Source organism: Oncorhynchus kisutch, unplaced genomic scaffold (genome assembly GCF_002021735.2).
Source record: "Oncorhynchus kisutch isolate 150728-3 unplaced genomic scaffold, Okis_V2 Okis01b-Okis20b_hom, whole genome shotgun sequence".
NCBI lineage: Eukaryota > Metazoa > Chordata > Actinopteri > Salmoniformes > Salmonidae > Oncorhynchus > Oncorhynchus kisutch.
The window spans coordinates 11,231,326-11,254,238 of record NW_022261978.1 but is presented as its reverse complement, the minus strand read 5'-3'; the positions used below and the strand labels follow the sequence as shown (position 1 = coordinate 11,254,238).

The 22,913-nt window shown below is 44.0% G+C and overlaps 2 protein-coding genes across 3 annotated transcripts in view; both read left to right on the top strand.

Moving 5' to 3' along the window:
- The window catches only part of LOC116358931 (zinc finger protein 436-like), a 37,867-nt gene extending 15,888 nt beyond the window's left edge, over window positions 1–21,979 (top strand). The window contains exon 2 of one of the 2 annotated variants that reach the window (XM_031811362.1): window positions 20,843–21,979. In XM_031811362.1, coding sequence (XP_031667222.1) covers window positions 20,843–21,732 — 890 coding nt within the window. In that variant the 3' untranslated portion in view covers window positions 21,733–21,979. Of the gene's footprint in view, window positions 1–468; window positions 1,179–20,842 lie in introns of those variants that run through there. The other variant, XM_031811364.1, reaches the window with a different exon arrangement.
- On the top strand, window positions 3,101–3,936 carry LOC116358950 (gastrula zinc finger protein XlCGF7.1-like). Its single transcript, XM_031811401.1, has one exon. The coding sequence runs from the start codon at window positions 3,214–3,216 to the stop codon at window positions 3,841–3,843; it is 630 nt and encodes a 209-aa protein (XP_031667261.1). The 5' UTR covers window positions 3,101–3,213; the 3' UTR covers window positions 3,844–3,936.
- Window positions 21,980–22,913: the final 934 nt, after the last annotated feature.

The following is a 22,913-nucleotide window of genomic DNA, read 5'->3' as shown; positions in this document are numbered from 1 at the left end:
CTTTTGGATCCGGGTAGAACCCCAGGTCCCTTTTGGATCCGGGTGGTAGAACCCCAGGTTCCTTTCGGATCCGGGTGGTAGAACCCCAGGTCCCTTTCGGATCCGGGTGATAGAACTCCAGGTCCCTTTCGGATCCGGGTGGTAGAACCCCAGGTTCCTTTCGGATCCGGGTGGTAGAACCCCAGGTCCCTTTAGGATCTGGATGGTAGAACCCCAGGTCCCTTTAGGATCCGGGTGGTAGAACCCCAGGTCCCTTTCGGATCCGGGTGGTAGAACCCCAGGTCCCTTTCAGAACGGGTCCAACTTTTTGGACCCGTGAAGACCTCTACCTCCAACCAGGATATCTGGAAAACTTGGGATTTTTGTGAAAAGCTACCTGGGGTTTTGCAACCCTAATAGAAATAAAGTTGTATCATGTTTCAGGTTTCATTCAGGTCTTTGTTTAACACAATAATATGTCTTTGGCAGGAAAGAGACCAGATTCTCACTCCAGTAGGAAGAGATTCTCCAATAGCGGGAAGAGTCCTTCAGGGAAACCAGAACCAGAGACTCCCAAACCAGCAAGACGACACCACTGTTCCCATTGTGGAAAGAGTTTTATGAAGTTACGGAACCTTAAAGAGCATGAGAGGACACACACGGGAGAAAAGCCTTTCCAATGTTCCCAATGTGGAAAGAGTTTTACCGTGTTAGTTAACATGAAAAGGCATGAGAGGACACACACAGGAGAAAAGCCTTTCCAATGTTCCCAATGTGGAAAGAGTTTTACCTTGTTAGTTAACATGAAAAGGCATGAGAGAATACACACAGGAGAAAAACCTTACAAATGTTCTCTGTGTGGCAAGAGTTTTACCCAGTTAGGGAGCCTGAAAATACATAACAGAATACACTCTGGAAAGAAGTCTTACCACTGCTCCCAATGTGGGAAGAGTTTTAACCTGTTAAAGCACCTGAAATCACATGAAAGAACACATTCAGGAGAGAAGCCTTTCCACTGTTCTCAATGTGGAAAGACATTTTCTCAGTCAGAGGACTTGAAATCACATGAGAGAATAGAGAGGCTGTGTTCTGACTTGTGTTTTTGACTGGGAATTTGTGTTTTTGTTTATGCAACTTGAAGTCATACTGTTTTTATGAAACCTTACTCACATAAATATTTTTTTTTACATGAAACCTTACTCTAAAATATCAATCTAATTGTTTAAATGAAACCCTACTAACATACACCTTAGCCAAATATATTTAAACTCAGTTTTTCACAATTCCTGACATTAAATCCTTGTAAAAAAGCCCTGTCTTAGGTCAGTTAGGATCACCACTTTATTTTAAGAATGTCAAATGTCAGAATAATAGTAGAGAGAATAATTTATTTATGCTTTTATTTCTTTCATCACATTCCCAGTGGGTCAGAAGTTTACATACACTCAATTATTTGGTAGCATTGCCTTTAAATTGTTTAATTTGGGTCAAACATTTTGGGTAGCCTTCCACGAGCTTCCCACAATAAGTTGGGTGAATTTTGGCCCATTCCTCCTGACAGAGATGGTGTAACTGGGTCAGGTTTGTAGGCCTCCTTGTTCGCACACTCTTTTTCAGTTCTGCCCACACATGTTCTATAGGATTGAGGTCAGGGCTTTGTGATGGCCACTCCAATACCTTGACTTTATTGTCCAGTTAAGTAATTTTGCCACAACTTTGGAAGTATGCTTGGGACCATTGTCCATTTGGAAGACCCGTTTGCAACCAAGCTTTAACTTCCTGACTGATGTCATGAGATGTTGTTTCAATATTCTGCAGTAGAGAGAGAAGGGCCCATACAGATCTGAACGTGACTTCTGCAGTAGAGAGAGAAGGGCCCATACAGATCTGAACGTGACTTCTGCAGTAGAGAGAGAAGGGCCCATACAGATCTGAACGTGACTTCTGCAGTAGAGAGAAGGGCCCATACAGATCTGAACGTGACTTCTGCAGTAGAGAGAGAAGGGCCCATACAGATCTGAACGTGACTTCTGCAGTAGAGAGAGAAGGGCCCATTCAGATAATAAAGTAGTTAAAAAAATACAACTTTCCTGCTGCTTTTTGTTAGTTCGGATCCGGGTGGTAGAACCCCAGGTCCCTTTAGGATCCGGGTGGTAGAACCCCAGGTCCCTTTAGGATCCGGGTAGAACCCCAGGTCCCTTTAGGATCCGGGTAGAACCCCAGGTCCCTTTTGGATCCGGGTAGAACCCCAGGTCCCTTTTGGATCCGGGTGGTAGAACCCCAGGTCCCTTTTGGATCCGGGTGGTAGAACCCCAGGTCCCTTTTGGATCCGGGTGGTAGAACCCCAGGTCCCTTTAGGATCCGGGTGGTGGAACCCCAGGTCCCTTTTGGATCCGGGTGGTAGAACCCCAGGTCCCTTTTGGATCCGGGTGGTTGAACCCCAGGTCCATTTTGGATCCGGGTGGTAGAACCCCAGGTCCCTTTTGGATCCGGGTAGAACCCCAGGTCCCTTTTGGATCCGGGTGGTAGAACCCCAGGTCCCTTTAGGATCCGGGTAGAATCCCAGGTCCCTTTAGGATCCGGGTAGAACCCCAGGTCCCTTTTGGATCCGGGTAGAACCCCAGGTCCCTTTTGGATCCGGTTGGTAGAACCCAAGGTCCCTTTAGGATCTGGGTAGAACCCCAGGTCCCTTTAGGATCCGGGTAGAACCCCAGGTCCCTTTTGGATCCGGGTGGTAGAACCCCAGGTCCCTTTTGGATCCGGGTAGAACCCCAGGTCCCTTTTGGATCCGGGTAGAACCCCAGGTCCCTTTTGGATCCGGGTGGTAGAACCCCAGGTTCCTTTCGGATCCGGGTGGTAGAACCCCAGGTCCCTTTCGGATCCGGGTGATAGAACTCCAGGTCCCTTTCGGATCCGGGTGGTAGAACCCCAGGTTCCTTTCGGATCTGGGTGGTAGAACCCCAGGTCCCTTTAGGATCTGGATGGTAGAACCCCAGGTCCCTTTAGGATCCGGGTGGTAGAACCCCAGGTCCCTTTCGGATCCGGGTGGTAGAACCCCAGGTCCCTTTCAGAACGGGTCCAACTTTTTGGACCCGTGAAGACCTCTACCTCCAACCAGGATATCTGGAAAACTTGGGATTTTTGTGAAAAGCTACCTGGGGTTTTGCAACCCTAATAGAAATAAAGTTGTATCATGTTTCAGGTTTCATTCAGGTCTTTGTTTAACACAATAATATGTCTTTGGCAGGAAAGAGACCAGATTCTCACTCCAGTAGGAAGAGATTCTCCAATAGCGGGAAGAGTCCTTCAGGGAAACCAGAACCAGAGACTCCCAAACCAGCAAGACGACACCACTGTTCCCATTGTGGAAAGAGTTTTATGAAGTTACGGAACCTTAAAGAGCATGAGAGGACACACACGGGAGAAAAGCCTTTCCAATGTTCCCAATGTGGAAAGAGTTTTACCGTGTTAGTTAACATGAAAAGGCATGAGAGGACACACACAGGAGAAAAGCCTTTCCAATGTTCCCAATGTGGAAAGAGTTTTACCTTGTTAGTTAACATGAAAAGGCATGAGAGAATACACACAGGAGAAAAACCTTACAAATGTTCTCTGTGTGGCAAGAGTTTTACCCAGTTAGGGAGCCTGAAAATACATAACAGAATACACTCTGGAAAGAAGTCTTACCACTGCTCCCAATGTGGGAAGAGTTTTAACCTGTTAAAGCACCTGAAATCACATGAAAGAACACATTCAGGAGAGAAGCCTTTCCACTGTTCTCAATGTGGAAAGACATTTTCTCAGTCAGAGGACTTGAAATCACATGAGAGAATAGAGAGGCTGTGTTCTGACTTGTGTTTTTGACTGGGAATTTGTGTTTTTGTTTATGCAACTTGAAGTCATACTGTTTTTATGAAACCTTACTCACATAAATATTTTTTTTTACATGAAACCTTACTCTAAAATATCAATCTAATTGTTTAAATGAAACCCTACTAACATACACCTTAGCCAAATATATTTAAACTCAGTTTTTCACAATTCCTGACATTAAATCCTTGTAAAAAAGCCCTGTCTTAGGTCAGTTAGGATCACCACTTTATTTTAAGAATGTCAAATGTCAGAATAATAGTAGAGAGAATAATTTATTTATGCTTTTATTTCTTTCATCACATTCCCAGTGGGTCAGAAGTTTACATACACTCAATTATTTGGTAGCATTGCCTTTAAATTGTTTAATTTGGGTCAAACATTTTGGGTAGCCTTCCACGAGCTTCCCACAATAAGTTGGGTGAATTTTGGCCCATTCCTCCTGACAGAGATGGTGTAACTGGGTCAGGTTTGTAGGCCTCCTTGTTCGCACACTCTTTTTCAGTTCTGCCCACACATGTTCTATAGGATTGAGGTCAGGGCTTTGTGATGGCCACTCCAATACCTTGACTTTATTGTCCAGTTAAGTAATTTTGCCACAACTTTGGAAGTATGCTTGGGACCATTGTCCATTTGGAAGACCCGTTTGCAACCAAGCTTTAACTTCCTGACTGATGTCATGAGATGTTGTTTCAATATTCTGCAGTAGAGAGAGAAGGGCCCATACAGATCTGAACGTGACTTCTGCAGTAGAGAGAGAAGGGCCCATACAGATCTGAACGTGACTTCTGCAGTAGAGAGAGAAGGGCCCATACAGATCTGAACGTGACTTCTGCAGTAGAGAGAAGGGCCCATACAGATCTGAACGTGACTTCTGCAGTAGAGAGAGAAGGGCCCATACAGATCTGAACGTGACTTCTGCAGTAGAGAGAGAAGGGCCCATTCAGATAATAAAGTAGTTAAAAAAATACAACTTTCCTGCTGCTTTTTGTTAGTTCGGATCCGGGTGGTAGAACCCCAGGTCCCTTTAGGATCCGGGTGGTAGAACCCCAGGTCCCTTTAGGATCCGGGTAGAACCCCAGGTCCCTTTAGGATCCGGGTAGAACCCCAGGTCCCTTTTGGATCCGGGTAGAACCCCAGGTCCCTTTTGGATCCGGGTGGTAGAACCCCAGGTCCCTTTTGGATCCGGGTGGTAGAACCCCAGGTCCCTTTTGGATCCGGGTGGTAGAACCCCAGGTCCCTTTAGGATCCGGGTGGTGGAACCCCAGGTCCCTTTTGGATCCGGGTGGTAGAACCCCAGGTCCCTTTTGGATCCGGGTGGTTGAACCCCAGGTCCATTTTGGATCCGGGTGGTAGAACCCCAGGTCCCTTTTGGATCCGGGTAGAACCCCAGGTCCCTTTTGGATCCGGGTGGTAGAACCCCAGGTCCCTTTAGGATCCGGGTAGAATCCCAGGTCCCTTTAGGATCCGGGTAGAACCCCAGGTCCCTTTTGGATCCGGGTAGAACCCCAGGTCCCTTTTGGATCCGGTTGGTAGAACCCAAGGTCCCTTTAGGATCTGGGTAGAACCCCAGGTCCCTTTAGGATCCGGGTAGAACCCCAGGTCCCTTTTGGATCCGGGTGGTAGAACCCCAGGTCCCTTTTGGATCCGGGTAGAACCCCAGGTCCCTTTTGGATCCGGGTAGAACCCCAGGTCCCTTTTGGATCCGGGTGGTAGAACCCCAGGTTCCTTTCGGATCCGGGTGGTAGAACCCCAGGTCCCTTTCGGATCCGGGTGATAGAACTCCAGGTCCCTTTCGGATCCGGGTGGTAGAACCCCAGGTTCCTTTCGGATCCGGGTGGTAGAACCCCAGGTCCCTTTAGGATCTGGATGGTAGAACCCCAGGTCCCTTTAGGATCCGGGTGGTAGAACCCCAGGTCCCTTTCGGATCCGGGTGGTAGAACCCCAGGTCCCTTTCAGAACGGGTCCAACTTTTTGGACCCGTGAAGACCTCTACCTCCAACCAGGATATCTGGAAAACTTGGGATTTTTGTGAAAAGCTACCTGGGGTTTTGCAACCCTAATAGAAATAAAGTTGTATCATGTTTCAGGTTTCATTCAGGTCTTTGTTTAACACAATAATATGTCTTTGGCAGGAAAGAGACCAGATTCTCACTCCAGTAGGAAGAGATTCTCCAATAGCGGGAAGAGTCCTTCAGGGAAACCAGAACCAGAGACTCCCAAACCAGCAAGACGACACCACTGTTCCCATTGTGGAAAGAGTTTTATGAAGTTACGGAACCTTAAAGAGCATGAGAGGACACACACGGGAGAAAAGCCTTTCCAATGTTCCCAATGTGGAAAGAGTTTTACCGTGTTAGTTAACATGAAAAGGCATGAGAGGACACACACAGGAGAAAAGCCTTTCCAATGTTCCCAATGTGGAAAGAGTTTTACCTTGTTAGTTAACATGAAAAGGCATGAGAGAATACACACAGGAGAAAAACCTTACAAATGTTCTCTGTGTGGCAAGAGTTTTACCCAGTTAGGGAGCCTGAAAATACATAACAGAATACACTCTGGAAAGAAGTCTTACCACTGCTCCCAATGTGGGAAGAGTTTTAACCTGTTAAAGCACCTGAAATCACATGAAAGAACACATTCAGGAGAGAAGCCTTTCCACTGTTCTCAATGTGGAAAGACATTTTCTCAGTCAGAGGACTTGAAATCACATGAGAGAATAGAGAGGCTGTGTTCTGACTTGTGTTTTTGACTGGGAATTTGTGTTTTTGTTTATGCAACTTGAAGTCATACTGTTTTTATGAAACCTTACTCACATAAATATTTTTTTTTACATGAAACCTTACTCTAAAATATCAATCTAATTGTTTAAATGAAACCCTACTAACATACACCTTAGCCAAATATATTTAAACTCAGTTTTTCACAATTCCTGACATTAAATCCTTGTAAAAAAGCCCTGTCTTAGGTCAGTTAGGATCACCACTTTATTTTAAGAATGTCAAATGTCAGAATAATAGTAGAGAGAATAATTTATTTATGCTTTTATTTCTTTCATCACATTCCCAGTGGGTCAGAAGTTTACATACACTCAATTATTTGGTAGCATTGCCTTTAAATTGTTTAATTTGGGTCAAACATTTTGGGTAGCCTTCCACGAGCTTCCCACAATAAGTTGGGTGAATTTTGGCCCATTCCTCCTGACAGAGATGGTGTAACTGGGTCAGGTTTGTAGGCCTCCTTGTTCGCACACTCTTTTTCAGTTCTGCCCACACATGTTCTATAGGATTGAGGTCAGGGCTTTGTGATGGCCACTCCAATACCTTGACTTTATTGTCCAGTTAAGTAATTTTGCCACAACTTTGGAAGTATGCTTGGGACCATTGTCCATTTGGAAGACCCGTTTGCAACCAAGCTTTAACTTCCTGACTGATGTCATGAGATGTTGTTTCAATATATCCATATAATTTTCCTTCCTCCTGATGCCATTTATTTAGTGAAGTGCAACAGTCCCTGCTGCAGCAAAGTACCCACACAACATGATGCTGTCACCCCGTGCTTCACAGTTGGGATGGTGTTCTTCGGCTTGCAAGCCTCCCCCTTTTTCCTCCAAAAATAATGATGGTCATTATGGCCAAACCTTTCAGGTGTGGCTAGCCAGTAAGGAGCAGGGATGGGAGGAGTTTGTACAATCTAGTCTAAAATCAGATTTTAAAATGTGTATTTTATTGTGATCTATGGATTATAATTGATTGAAGTGTGAACCCTTAGACATTAATGATATGATTTGGGTCAAATTCTAATTGTCGATTATTAGATTTTATATCGTTGTTTTATTCTAACTTTGAAACCTCTTGCATTTTGTTGTTTTGTTTCATTGAGTTTGTGTAACTAGTCAACAAGCTAAAGGCAAAGATACTGTTGGAGAGGTAAGGTAAAAGTAGCCGAAAGTCGACCTGTCGGAGGAGGCACCGACAGCACTTAGATGTACAAGGAGGGAGAATGACAATGACATGACATGTTAATCTCTCCTGGCTCAAAGTTGAGGCGAGATTGACTGCATCACTATTGGTCTTTTGTGTGAGGTGTTGATGTGTTGAATGTAACGACTGTCTGTTTCAACCAGTTAGCACACAGTTTGAACATTCATGGGTTCAACACAAGACATGCAACCAGTGGTCTCTTCACAGTCCCCAGGTCCAGAACAGAGGCTAGGAAAAGCACAGTATTAAATAGAACTCTCTGTCACCCAGGTAACTCAAGATAGACAGTATTAAATAGAACTCTGTCACCCAGGTAACTCAAGATAGACAGTATTAAATAGAACTCTCTGTCACCCAGGTAACTCAAGATAGACAGTATTAAATAGAACTCTCTGTCACCCAGGTAACTCAAGATAGACAGTATTAAATAGAACTCTGTCACCCAGGTAACTCAAGATAGACAGTATTAAATAGAACTCTCTGTCACCCAGGTAACTCAAGATAGACAGTATTAAATAGAACTCTGTCACCCAGGTAACTCAAGATAGACAGTATTAAATAGAACTCTGTCACCCAGGTAACTCAAGATAGACAGTATTAAATAGAACTCTCTGTCACCCAGGTAACTCAAGATAGACAGTATTAAATAGAACTCTCTGTCACCCAGGCAACTCAATATAGACAGTATTAAATAGAACTCTCTGTCACCCAGGCAACTCAAGATAGACAGTATTAAATAGAACTCTCTGTCACCCAGGCAACTCAATATAGACAGTATTAAATAGAACTCTCTGTCACCCAGGCAACTCAAGATAGACAGTATTAAATAGAACTCTCTGTCACCCAGGCAACTCAATATAGACAGTATTAAATAGAACTCTCTGTCACCCAGGCAACTCAAGATAGACAGTATTAAATAGAACTCTCTGTCACCCAGGTAACTTAAGATAGACAGTATTAAATAGAACTCTCTGTCACCCAGGCAACTCAATATAACAATAAAAAGAGATTAAAACCAGACAAAAGAACACCTTACGGCAGGACGGGAGAGTGAGAAGAGAGACATTGTTTTATAATAGATGTTGTATTATATGATTATGTGATTATGTGGTGGTTGTGATACCACTGTGGTATATGTCTGTCTGGGCCTGGGTATGTGATACCACTGTGGTATATGTCTCTCTGGGCCTGGGTATGTGATACCACTGTGGTATATGTCTGTCTGGGCCTGGGTATGTGATACCACTGTGGTATATGTCTGTCTGGGCCTGGGTATGTGATACCACTGTGGTATATGTCTGTCTGGGCCTGGGTATGTGATACCACTGTGGTACATGTCTGCCTGGGTATGTGATACCACTGTGGTATATGTCTGTCTGGGCCTGGGTATGTGATACCACTGTGGTATATGTCTGGGCCTGGGTATGTGATACCACTGTGGTATATGTCTGTCTGGGCCTGGGTATGTGATACCACTGTGGTACATGTCTGCCTGGGTATGTGATACCACTGTGGTATATGTCTGTCTGGGCCTGGGTATGTGATACCACTGTGGTATATGTCTGGGCCTGGGTATGTGATACCACTGTGGTATATGTCTGTCTGGGCCTGGGTATGTGATACCACTGTGGTATATGTCTGGGTCTGGGTATGTGATACCACTGTGGTATATGTCTGTCTGGGCCTGGGTATGTGATACCACTGTGGTATATGTCTGCCTGGGTATCTTAATGCACTCAGCTGTGTGGGTCTCTGGATGTGATACCACTGTGGTATATGTCTGCCTGGGTATGTGATACCACTGTGGTATATGTCTGCCTGGGTATCTTAATGCACTCAGCTGTGTGGGTCTCTGGATGTGATACCACTGTGGTATATGTCTGCCTGGGTATGTGATACCACTGTGGTATATGTCTGCCTGGGTATCTTAATGCACTCAGCTGTGTGGGTCTCTGGATGTGATACCACTGTGGTATATGTCTGCCTGGGTATGTGATACCACTGTGGTATAATTCTGCCTGGGTATCTCAATGCACTCAGCTGTGTGGGTCTCTGGATGTGATACCACTGTGGTATATGTCTGCCTGGGTATCTTAATGCACTCACCTGTGTGGGTCTGGGTATGTGATACCACTGTGGTATAATTCTGCCTGGGTATCTTAATGCACTCAGCTGTGTGGGTCTGGGTATGTGATACCACTGTGGTATAATTCTGCCTGGGTATCTTAATGCACTCAGCTGTGTGGGTCTGGGTATGTGATACCACTGTGGTATATGTCTGCCTGGGTATCTTAATGCACTCAGCTGTGTGGGTCTGGGTATGTGATACCACTGTGGTATATGTCTGCCTGGGTATGTGATACCACTGTGGTATATGTCTGCCTGGGTATGTGATACCACTGTGGTATATGTCTGCCTGGGTATCTTAATGCACTCAGCTGTCTGGGTCTCTGGATGTTTAATGTAGTACTGGGTTTTGTTTGTTGTGTTTTGATTCCTTTTCTGGACCCCAGGAAGAGCAGCCGCTGCCTCGGCACCAGCTAGTTCAGGGGAACCTTAATAAATAAACTATTCTGACTCTGAAAGATTCTGACTGTATCGTCATTGATTTGATGCATGTCAGCATCACAGTAGTCTAAGTTACTGGGTGAACAGTATGACCCAGTGTACAGAACAGGATTAGACTGTACATCAGTTCACATTAGTTACTGGGTGAACAGTATGACCCGGTGTACAGAACAGGATTAGACTGTACATCAGTTCACATTAGTTACTGGGTGAACAATATGACCCGGTGTACAGAACAGGATTAGACTGTACATCAGTTCACATTAGTTACTGGGTGAACAATATGACCCAGTGTACAGAACAGGATTAGACTGTACATCAGTTCACATTAGTTACTGGGTGAACAATATGACCCAGTGTACAGAACAGGATTAGACTGTACATCAGTTCACATTAGTGATTATGTAAATGCCAGATCTCTACGGCAAGACGCGTCATTCACCCAAGTGTCTTCAAAATGGTGCCCGTTCTGTCTGAGATCTCGTATGCGACTAAAGATACAAACCTACCGACATAATAAAGTACGAACAGACCGAGACCCGTCCACAGTAACAGAATGCCAAGAGTAAAGCAAATCTGTCATCAAGGCAAAGGATGGCTTTTTGAAGAATCTCAAATATAAAAGATATTCTGGATTTGTTTTTTTGTTTGTTTACTACATGATTCCATATGTGTTATTTCATAGTTTTGATGTACCTCTACGATAACTCTGGATCTGAGTACCTCCACGATAACTCTGGATCTGAGTACCTCCACGATAACTCTGAATCTGTGTACCTCCACGATGACTCTGGATCTGAGGACCTCCACGATGACTCTGGATCTGAGTACCTCCACGATGACTCTGGATCTGAGTACCTCCACGATGACTCTGGATCTGAGGACCTCCACGATGACTCTGGATCTGAGTACCTCCACGATGACTTTGGATCTGAGGACCTCCACGATGACTCTGGATCTGAAGACCTCCACAATGATTCTGCATCTGAGTACCTCCACGATGACTCTGCATCTGAGTACCTCCACGATGACTCTGCATCTGAGTACCTCCACGATGACTCTGGATCTGAGTACCTCCACGATGATTTTTAGAACAGAAAAACATTTGAACTGTTCTGATTGGCCCCAGAAACCGATGGGTTTGGCCACAGCGGAGGTTTGAAAATGCGTTGTTGTCTTTGCTACTCTGATTGGTTAGAGATGATCCAATCGCTGATTACTTGTTTTTTACAACACCCCTCATTTTGACGTCACCACAAACGACTTCAATGATGTCAGTTTCCTACTGAAGTACACTACATGGCCAAAAGTATATGGAGACCTGCTCGTCGGACATCCCAAAATCGTGGGCATCAATATGGAGTTGGTCCCTCCTTTGCTGCTATAACAGCCTCCACTCTTCTGGGAAGGTTTTCCACTAGATGTTGGAACATTGCTGCAGGGACTTTCTTCCATTCAGCCACAAGAGCATTGGTGAGGTTGGGCACTGATGTTGGGCGATTAGCCCTGGCTCGCAGTCGGCATTCCAATTCATCCCAAAGGTGTTCGATGGGGTTGAGGTCAGGGCTCTGTGCAGGCCAGTCAAGTTCTTCTACAACGATCTCGACAAACCATTTCTGTGGTTTCGCTTTGTTCACAGGGGCATTGTCATGCTGTCGTTGGTTCATATCCCACTGTATATAGATACTTAATGGGCAGATCATGTTATTCAATTTCCCGCAGAATCCCAGTCAGTTTAGAAATGCACCTAAAATACATTAGAATCACACTTATCCACATCAATATTACCTGTGAAGACCTTGGGTCATCTGCATTAAGACCAGTGATTTTATTATTATGCAAGGATATTGGTGTTAACAAATGACAGTCTGGTGATGTATTGGGGTCTCTGATAGAGATCAGTACAGTCTGGTGATGTATTGGGGTCTCTGATAGAGATCAGTACAGTCTGGTGATGTATTGGGGTCTCTGATAGAGATCAGTACAGTCTGGTGATGTATTGGGGTCTCTGATAGAGATCAGTACAGTCTGGTGATGTATTGGGGTCTCTGATAGAGATCAGTACAGTCTGGTGATGTATTGGGGTCTCTGATAGAGATCAGTACAGTCTGGTGATGTATTGGGTCTCTGATAGAGATCAGTACAGTCTGGTGATGTATTGGGGTCTCTGATAGAGATCAGTACAGTCTGGTGATGTATTGGGGTCTCTGATAGAGATCAGTACAGTCTGGTGATGTATTGGGGTCTCTGATAGAGATCAGTACAGTCTGGTGATGTATTGGGGTCTCTGATAGAGATCAGTACAGTCTGGTGATGTATTGGGGTCTCTGATAGAGATCAGTACAGTCTGGTGATGTATTGGGGTCTCTGATAGAGATCAGTACAGTCTGGTGATGTATTGGGGTCTCTGATAGAGATCAGTACAGTCTGGTGATGTATTGGGGTCTCTGATAGAGATCAGTACAGTCTGGTGATGTATTGGGGTCTCTGATAGAGATCAGTACAGTCTGGTGATGTATTGGGGTCTCTGATAGAGATCAGTACAGTCTGGTGATGTATTGGGGTCTCTGATAGAGATCAGTACAGTCTGGTGATGTATTGGGGTCTCTGATAGAGATCAGTACAGTCTGGTGATGTATTGGGGTCTCTGATAGAGATCAGTACAGTCTGGTGATGTATTGGGGTCTCTGATAGAGATCAGTACAGTCTGGTGATGTATTGGGGTCTCTGATAGAGATCAGTACAGTCTGGTGATGTATTGGGGTCTCTGATAGAGATCAGTACAGTCTGGTGATGTATTGGGGTCTCTGATAGAGATCAGTACAGTCTGGTGATGTATTGGGGTCTCTGATAGAGATCAGTACAGTCTGGTGATGTATTGGGGTCTCTGATAGAGATCAGTACAGTCTGGTGATGTATTGGGGTCTCTGATAGAGATCAGTACAGTCTGGTGATGTATTGGGGTCTCTGATAGAGATCAGTACAGTCTGGTGATGTATTGGGGTCTCTGATAGAGATCAGTACAGTCTGGTGATGTATTGGGGTCTCTGATAGAGATCAGTACAGTCTGGTGATGTATTGGGGTCTCTGATAGAGATCAGTACAGTCTGGTGATGTATTGGGGTCTCTGATAGAGATCAGTACAGTCTGGTGATGTATTGGGGTCTCTGATAGAGATCAGTACAGTCTGGTGATGTATTGGGGTCTCTGATAGAGATCAGTACAGTCTGGTGATGTATTGGGGTCTCTGATAGAGATCAGTACAGTCTGGTGATGTATTGGGGTCTCTGATAGAGATCAGTACAGTCTGGTGATGTATTGGGGTCTCTGATAGAGATCAGTACAGTCTGGTGATGTATTGGGGTCTCTGATAGAGATCAGTACAGTCTGGTGATGTATTGGGGTCTCTGATAGAGATCAGTACAGTCTGGTGATGTATTGGGGTCTCTGATAGAGATCAGTACAGTCTGGTGATGTATTGGGGTCTCTGATAGAGATCAGTACAGTCTGGTGATGTATTGGGGTCTCTGATAGAGATCAGTACAGTCTGGTGATGTATTGGGGTCTCTGATAGAGATCAGTACAGTCTGGTGATGTATTGGGGTCTCTGATAGAGATCAGTACAGTCTGGTGATGTATTGGGGTCTCTGATAGAGATCAGTACAGTCTGGTGATGTATTGGGGTCTCTGATAGAGATCAGTACAGTCTGGTGATGTATTGGGGTCTCTGATAGAGATCAGTACAGTCTGGTGATGTATTGGGGTCTCTGATAGAGATCAGTACAGTCTGGTGATGTATTGGGGTCTCTGATAGAGATCAGTACAGTCTGGTGATGTATTGGGGTTACTGATAGAGATCAGTACAGTCTGGTGATGTATTGGGGTCTCTGATAGAGATCAGTACAGTCTGGTGATGTATTGGGGTCTCTGATAGAGATCAGTACAGTCTGGTGATGTATTGGGGTCTCTGATAGAGATCAGTACAGTCTGGTGATGTATTGGGGTCTCTGATAGAGATCAGTACAGTCTGGTGATGTATTGGGGTCTCTGATAGAGATCAGTACAGTCTGGTGATGTATTGGGGTCTCTGATAGAGATCAGTACAGTCTGGTGATGTATTGGGGTCTCTGATAGAGATCAGTACAGCCTGGTGATGTATTGGGGTTACTGATAGAGATCAGTACAGTCTGGTGATGTATTGGGGTCTCTGATAGAGATCAGTACAGTCTGGTGATGTATTGGGGTTACTGATAGAGATCAGTACAGTCTGGTGATGTATTGGGGTCTCTGGTAGAGATCAGTACAGTCTGGTGATGTATTGGGGTCTCTGATAGAGATCAGTACAGTCTGGTGATGTATTGGGGTCTCTGATAGAGATCAGTACAGTCTGGTGATGTATTGGGTTTACTGATAGAGATCAGTACAGTCTGGTGATGTATTGGGGTCTCTGATAGAGATCAGTACAGTCTGGTGATGTATTGGGGTCTCTGATAGAGATCAGTACAGTCTGGTGATGTATTGGGGTCTCTGATAGAGATCAGTACAGTCTGGTGATGTATTGGGGTCTCTGATAGAGATCAGTACAGTCTGGTGATGTATTGGGGTCTCTGATAGAGATCAGTACAGTCTGGTGATGTATTGGGGTCTCTGATAGAGATCAGTACAGTCTGGTGATGTATTGGGGTCTCTGATAGAGATCAGTACAGTCTGGTGATGTATTGGGGTCTCTGATAGAGATCAGTACAGTCTGATGATGTATTGGGGTCTCTGATAGAGATCAGTACAGTCTGGTGATGTATTGGGGTCTCTGATAGAGATCAGTACAGTCTGGTGATGTATTGGGGTCTCTGATAGAGATCAGTACAGCCTGGTGATGTATTGGGGTTACTGAATCTCTGATAGAGATCAGTACAGTCTGGTGATGTATTGGGTTACTGAATCTCTGATAGAGATCAGTACAGCCTGGTGATGTATTGGGTTACTGAATCTCTGATAGAGATCAGTACAGTCTGGTGATGTATTGGGGTCTCTGATAGAGATCAGTACAGTCTGGTGATGTATTGGGGTCTCTGATAGAGATCAGTACAGTCTGGTGATGTATTGGGGTCTCTGATAGAGATCAGTACAGTCTGGTGATGTATTGGGGTCTCTGATAGAGATCAGTACAGTCTGGTGATGTATTGGGGTCTCTGATAGAGATCAGTACAGTCTGGTGATGTATTGGGGTCTCTGATAGAGATCAGTACAGTCTGGTGATGTATTGGGGTCTCTGATAGAGATCAGTACAGTCTGGTGATGTATTGGGGTCTCTGATAGAGATCAGTACAGTCTGGTGATGTATTGGGGTCTCTGATAGAGATCAGTACAGTCTGGTGATGTATTGGGGTCTCTGATAGAGATCAGTACAGTCTGGTGATGTATTGGGGTCTCTGGTAGAGATCAGTACAGTCTGGTGATGTATTGGGGTCTCTGATAGAGATCAGTACAGTCTGGTGATGTATTGGGGTCTCTGATAGAGATCAGTACAGTCTGATGATGTATTGGGGTACTGAATCTCTGGTAGAGATCAGTACAGTCTGGTGATGTATTGGGGTACTGAATCTCTGGTAGAGATCAGTACAGTCTGATGATGTATTGGGGTTACTGAATCTCTGATAGAGATCAGTACAGTCTGATGATGTAATGGGGTCTCTGATAGAGATCAGTACAGTCTGATGATGTATTGGGGTCTCTGATAGAGATCAGTACAGTCTGGTGATGTATTGGGGTCTCTGATAGAGATCAGTACAGTCTGGTGATGTATTGGGGTTACTGATAGAGATCAGTACAGTCTGGTGATGTATTGGGGTTACTGAATCTCTGATAGAGATCAGTACAGTCTGGTGATGTATTGGGGTCTCTGATAGAGATCAGTACAGTCTGGTGATGTATTGGGGTTACTGAATCTCTGATAGAGATCAGTACAGTCTGGTGATGTATTGGGGTCTCTGATAGAGATCAGTACAGTCTGGTGATGTATTGGGGTCTCTGATAGAGATCAGTACAGTTTGGTGATGTATTGGGGTCTCTGATAGAGATCAGTACAGTCTGGTGATGTATTGGGGTTACTGATAGAGATCAGTACAGTCTGGTGATGTATTGGGGTTACTGATAGAGATCAGTACAGTCTGGTGATGTATTGGGGTCTCTGATAGAGATCAGTACAGTCTGGTGATGTATTGGGGTCTCTGATAGAGATCAGTACAGTCTGGTGATGTATTGGGGTCTCTGATAGAGATCAGTACAGTCTGGTGATGTATTGGGGTCTCTGATAGAGATCAGTACAGTCTGGTGATGTATTGGGGTCTCTGATAGAGATCAGTACAGTCTGGTGATGTATTGGGGTCTCTGATAGAGATCAGTACAGTCTGGTGATGTATTGGGTTACTGATAGAGATCAGTACAGTCTGGTGATGTATTGGGTTACTGATAGAGATCAGTACAGTCTGGTGATGTATTGGGTTACTGATAGAGATCAGTACAGCCTGGTGATGTATTGGGGTTACTGAATCTCTGATAGAGATCAGTACAGTCTGGTGATGTATTGCGGTCTCTGATAGAGATCAGTACAGTCTGGTGATGTATTGGGGTCTCTGATAGAGATCAGTACAGTCTGGTGATGTATTGGGGTCTCTGATAGAGATCAGTACAGTCTGGTGATGTATTGGGGTCTCTGATAGAGATCAGTACAGTCTGGTGATGTATTGGGGTCTCTGATAGAGATCAGTACAGTCTGGTGATGTATTGGGTTACTGATAGAGATCAGTACAGTCTGGTGATGTATTGGGTTACTGATAGAGATCAGTACAGTCTGGTGATGTATTGGGTTACTGATAGAGATCAGTACAGCCTGGTGATGTATTGGGGTTACTGAATCTCTGATAGAGATCAGTACAGTCTGGTGATGTATTGGGGTCTCTGATAGAGATCAGTACAGTCTGGTGATGTATTGGGGTCTCTGATAGAGATCAGTACAGTCTGGTGATGTATTGGGGTCTCTGATAGAGATCAGTACAGTCTGGTGATGTATTGGGGTCTCTGATAGAGATCAGTACAGTCTGGTGATGTATTGGGGTCTCTGATAGAGATCAGTACAGTCTGGTGATGTATTGGGGTCTCTGATAGAGATCAGTACAGTCTGGTGATGTATTGGGGTCTCTGATAGAGATCAGTACAGTCTGGTGATGTATTGGGGTCTCTGATAGAGATCAGTACAGTCTGGTGATGTATTGGGGTCTCTGATAGAGATCAGTACAGTCTGGTGATGTATTGGGTTACTGAATCTTACTGAATCAGTACAGTCTGGTGATGTATTGGGGTTACTGAATCTTACTGAATCAGTACAGTCTGGTGATGTATTGGGTTACTGAATCTCTGATAGAGATCAGTACAGTCTGGTGATGTATTGGGGTCTCTGATAGAGATCAGTACAGTCTGGTGATGTATTGGGGTTACTGAATCTCTGATAGAGATCAGTACAGTCTGGTGATGTATTGGGGTCTCTGATAGAGATCAGTACAGTCTGGTGATGTATTGGGGTCTCTGATAGAGATCAGTACAGTCTGGTGATGTATTGGGGTCTCTGATAGAGATCAGTACAGCCTGGTGATGTATTGGGTTACTGAATCTCTGATAGAGATCAGTACAGTCTGGTGATGTATTGGGGTTACTGAATCTCTGATAGAGATCAGTACAGTCTGGTGATGTATTGGGTTACTGAATCTCTGATAGAGATCAGTACAGTCTGGTGATGTATTGGGGTTACTGAATCTCTGATAGAGATCAGTACAGTCTGATGATGTATTGGGGTTACTGAATCTCTGATAGAGATCAGTACAGTCTGGTGATGTATTGGGGTCTCTGATAGAGATCAGTACAGTCTGGTGATGTATTGGGGTCTCTGATAGAGATCAGTACAGTCTGGTGATGTATTGGGGTCTCTGATAGAGATCAGTACAGTCTGGTGATGTATTGGGTTACTGAATCTCTGATAGAGATCAGTACAGTCTGGTGATGTATTGGGGTTACTGAATCTCTGATAGAGATCAGTACAGTCTGGTGATGTATTGGGTTACTGAATCTCTGATAGAGATCAGTACAGTCTGATGATGTATTGGGGTTACTGAATCTCTGATAGAGATCAGTACAGTCTGGTGATGTATTGGGGTTACTGAATCTCTGATAGAGATCAGTACAGTCTGATGATGTATTGGGGTTACTGAATCTCTGATAGAGATCAGTACAGTCTGATGATGTATTGGGGTTACTGAATCTCTGATAGAGATCAGTACAGTCTGATGATGTATTGGGGTTACTGAATCTCTGATAGAGATCAGTACAGTCTGGTGATGTATGGGGTTACTGAATCTCTGATAGAGATCAGTACAGCCTGGTGATGTATTGGGGTTACTGAATCTCTGATAGAGATCAGTACAGTCTGGTGATGTATTGGGGTTACTGAATCTCTGATAGAGATCAGTACAGTCTGGTGATGTATTGGGGTTACTGAATCTCTGATAGAGATCAGTACAGTCTGGTGATGTATTGGGGTTACTGAATCTCTGATAGAGATCAGTACAGTCTGGTGATGTATTGGGGTTACTGAATCTCTGATAGAGATCAGTACAGTCTGGTGATGTATTGGGGTTACTGAATCTCTGATAGAGATCAGTACAGCCTGGTGATGTATTGGGTTACTGAATCTCTGATAGAGATCAGTACAGTCTGGTGATGTATTGGGTTACTGAATCTCTGATAGAGATCAGTACAGTCTGGTGATGTATTGGGTTACTGAATCTCTGATAGAGATCAGTACAGTCTGATGATGTATTGGGTTACTGAATCTCTGATAGAGATCAGTACAGTCTGATGATGTATTGGGTTACTGAATCTCTGATAGAGATCAGTACAGCCTGGTGATGTAATGGGTTACTGAATCTCTGATAGAGATCAGTACAGTCTGATGATGTATTGGGTTACTGAATCTCTGATAGAGATCAGTACAGTCTGATGATGTATTGGGTTACTGAATCTCTGATAGAGATCAGTACAGCCTGGTGATGTATTGGGTTACTGAATCTCTGATAGAGATCAGTACAGTCTGATGATGTATTGGGTTACTGAATCTCTGATAGAGATCAGTACAGTCTGGTGATGTATTGGGTTACTGAATCTCTGATAGAGATCAGTACAGCCTGGTGATGTATTGGGTTACTGAATCTCTGATAGAGATCAGTACAGTCTGATGATGTATTGGGGTTACTGAATCTCTGATAGAGATCAGTACAGCCTGGTGATGTATTGGGGTTACTGAATCTCTGATAGAGATCAGTACAGTCTGGTGATGTATTGGGGTTACTGAATCTCTGATAGAGATCAGTACAGTCTGGTGATGTATTGGGGTTACTGAATCTCTGATAGAGATCAGTACAGTCTGGTGATGTATTGGGGTACTGAATCTCTGATAGAGATCAGTACAGTCTGGTGATGTATTGGGGTTACTGAATCTCTGATAGAGATCAGTACAGTCTGATGATGTATTGGGGTTACTGAATCTCTGATAGAGATCAGTACAGTCTGATGATGTATTGGGTTACTGAATCTCTGATAGAGATCAGTACAGTCTGGTGATGTATTGGGTTACTGAATCTCTGATAGAGATCAGTACAGCCTGGTGATGTATTGGGTTACTGAATCTCTGATAGAGATCAGTACAGTCTGATGATGTATTGGGGTTACTGAATCTCTGATAGAGATCAGTACAGTCTGGTGATGTATTGGGGTTACTGAATCTCTGATAGAGATCAGTACAGTCTGGTGATGTATTGGGGTTACTGAATCTCTGATAGAGATCAGTACAGTCTGGTGATGTATTGGGGTACTGAATCTCTGATAGAGATCAGTACAGTCTGGTGATGTATTGGGGTTACTGAATCTCTGATAGAGATCAGTACAGTCTGATGATGTATTGGGGTTACTGAATCTCTGATAGAGATCAGTACAGTCTGGTGATGTATTGGGGTACTGAATCTCTGATAGAGATCAGTACAGTCTGATGATGTATTGGGGTTACTGAATCTCTGATAGAGATCAGTACAGTCTGGTGATGTATTGGGGTTACTGAATCTCTGATAGAGATCAGTACAGTCTGGTGATGTATTGGGGTACTGAATCTCTGATAGAGATCAGATTGGGAATACAGGTACCTTAGCATATGCTACTGTACCTGTAGACTTCCAGTCATTGCGCTAATGCTAGTTACCAGAATCTCTCTGTATTCCTCTAAAGCCACACTGTAAAATGGATCTGATTTGGATTAAATATGTGGAATAAATATGTGGAATCATGTGGAAGTTTCATACATGTCTCTATGATTAAATAAACACTTTGTTTGTTTTTGGCAGGAGAAAGACCAGACTCTGAGGAACCAGAGGAAGAAACGTCCAAACCAGCAAGACCATACCACTGCTCCCAGTGTGCGAAGAGTTTTACCCAGTTAGGGAACATGAAAAGACATGAGAGGACACACACAGGTGATAAACCTTACCACTGCTCCCAGTGTGGAAAGAGTTTTACCCGGATAGGGTCCCTGAAAATGCATGAGAGAATGCACACAGGAGACAAGCCTTACCCCTGCTCCTTGTGTGTAAAGAGATTTTCCTCATCAGGATGCCTGAAAATACATGAGAAGACGCACACAGGCGATAAACCTTTCCAATGCTCCCAGTGTGGAAAGAACTTTTCCTTGTCAGCGAGCCTGAAAAGACATGAGAGGACACACACAGGAACTACTCCTCATCACTGCTCCCAGTGTGGAAAGAGTTTTACCCGGATAGGGTCCCTGAAAATGCACGCGAGAATACATACAGGAGAAAAGCCATACCACTGCTCCCAGTGTGGAAAGAGTTTTAACCAGTCAAGGGACCTGAAAGATCATGAGAGAATACATACAGGAGAAAAGCCACACCACTGCTCCCAGTGTGGAAAGAGTTTTAACCAGTCAAGGGACCTGAAAGAACATGAGAGAATACATACAGGGGAAAGGCCATACCACTGCTCCCAGTGTGCAAAGCGTTTTACACAGTTAGGTCACCTGAAACGTCATCAAAGAACACACACCGGAGAGAAGCCTTACCACTGCTCTCAGTGTGGAAAGAGTTTTGCCCAGTTAAGTCACCTGAAAGAACACAAGAGATTGCACACAGGGGAGAAGCCTTACCACTGCTCCCAGTGTAGAAAGAAATTTTCCTCGCTAGCAAACCTGAAAAGACATGAGGACACACACAGGAGATAAGCCTTCCAATGCTCCCAGGACCTGTAAATTGATATTTCACATCATCAGAGAACATTGCTCCCATTGTCTTATATTTTTTTTTACGAAGAATGTGTTTTTTGATTATGCCATATGAAATCGAACTGTACAAAAAATAGATTTGTATGTTTTTATTAGAAAAACATTAATTGAATATGGAGTATTTCAGTTTAAATATACAGTACGCCCGTGTTAATGTAGACTGCTCTGTGATTAAATTATCATTTTAAAACTCTGGCGATGTGTGTGTTTGTGTGTTTATCGGAGTGTGTCATTCCTCCAGCACTACAGATAATCTATTTGGATGTGATGCATTTTGCTCCATTGTTTCCCTCCAAGTAGCCACCATTGGAAGACACAAGGAGTTACTTCTTAATGTTGTGGAGGGCCTCCGTACCTTGGCGGGAACCCTTCAATGCATTGCTGGAACAAGCCACAACGGTAACCTTCCAGACTCCTAGTAACCCCACTACCAGAGGTGTTTCTCCCCATACCCATTTCAGTTGGTGGCCCACTCTGATGATTTATATCTGACAGAGTGGCTGTAAAATAAATAGTATGGTCACATTTGACAGATGAAGCTTGATTTGGAATGTCTGAGTAGTTCTATCTTATGTCATAATAGACCCCTCTTATAGTGATCCATTTGCTCCATTGTTTCCATGTCAGTTGGCTTCCCACTCTGATGGTTTATATCTGACAGAGGGGCTGTAAATGAATAGTATGACGACATCATACAGATCTTGGTGGAGTTCCTGACCGACTTGACGTGCACATGTTGCATTGCATCAACCAATGGTTGCGTGTCACGTCTTTAACTGTGCAGTAGGGCATCAGAATGCTATATCATATGATGTGGTTAGCTGATATGTTAAATATCTATTCAGACGTTGTAAGATGAGATCTGGCATGCGTCTGCAACCTAACCAGGGAGGTACACAGAGTGGCTTTAACTTCACTAGGGTAGGGGGCAGCATTCGGAATTTTGGATGAAAAGCCCAAATTAAACTGCCTAAATCTTCCACTCTAACGTTTCCAAAACTGTCTGTAAGTATAACAGAACTGATACGGCAGGCGAAAACCTGAGGAGAATCCAACCCAAGTATTTATATTTTTTTATAATGACTTTCTATGGGAATATCAAATGGAATACTTCCCAGATT

What these genes read in the sequence shown, in the direction of transcription:
- LOC116358950 (XM_031811401.1), top strand. Translation starts at nt 3,214, where the DNA reads ATGTCTTTGGCAGGAAAGAGACCAGATTCTCACTCCAGTAGGAAGAGA.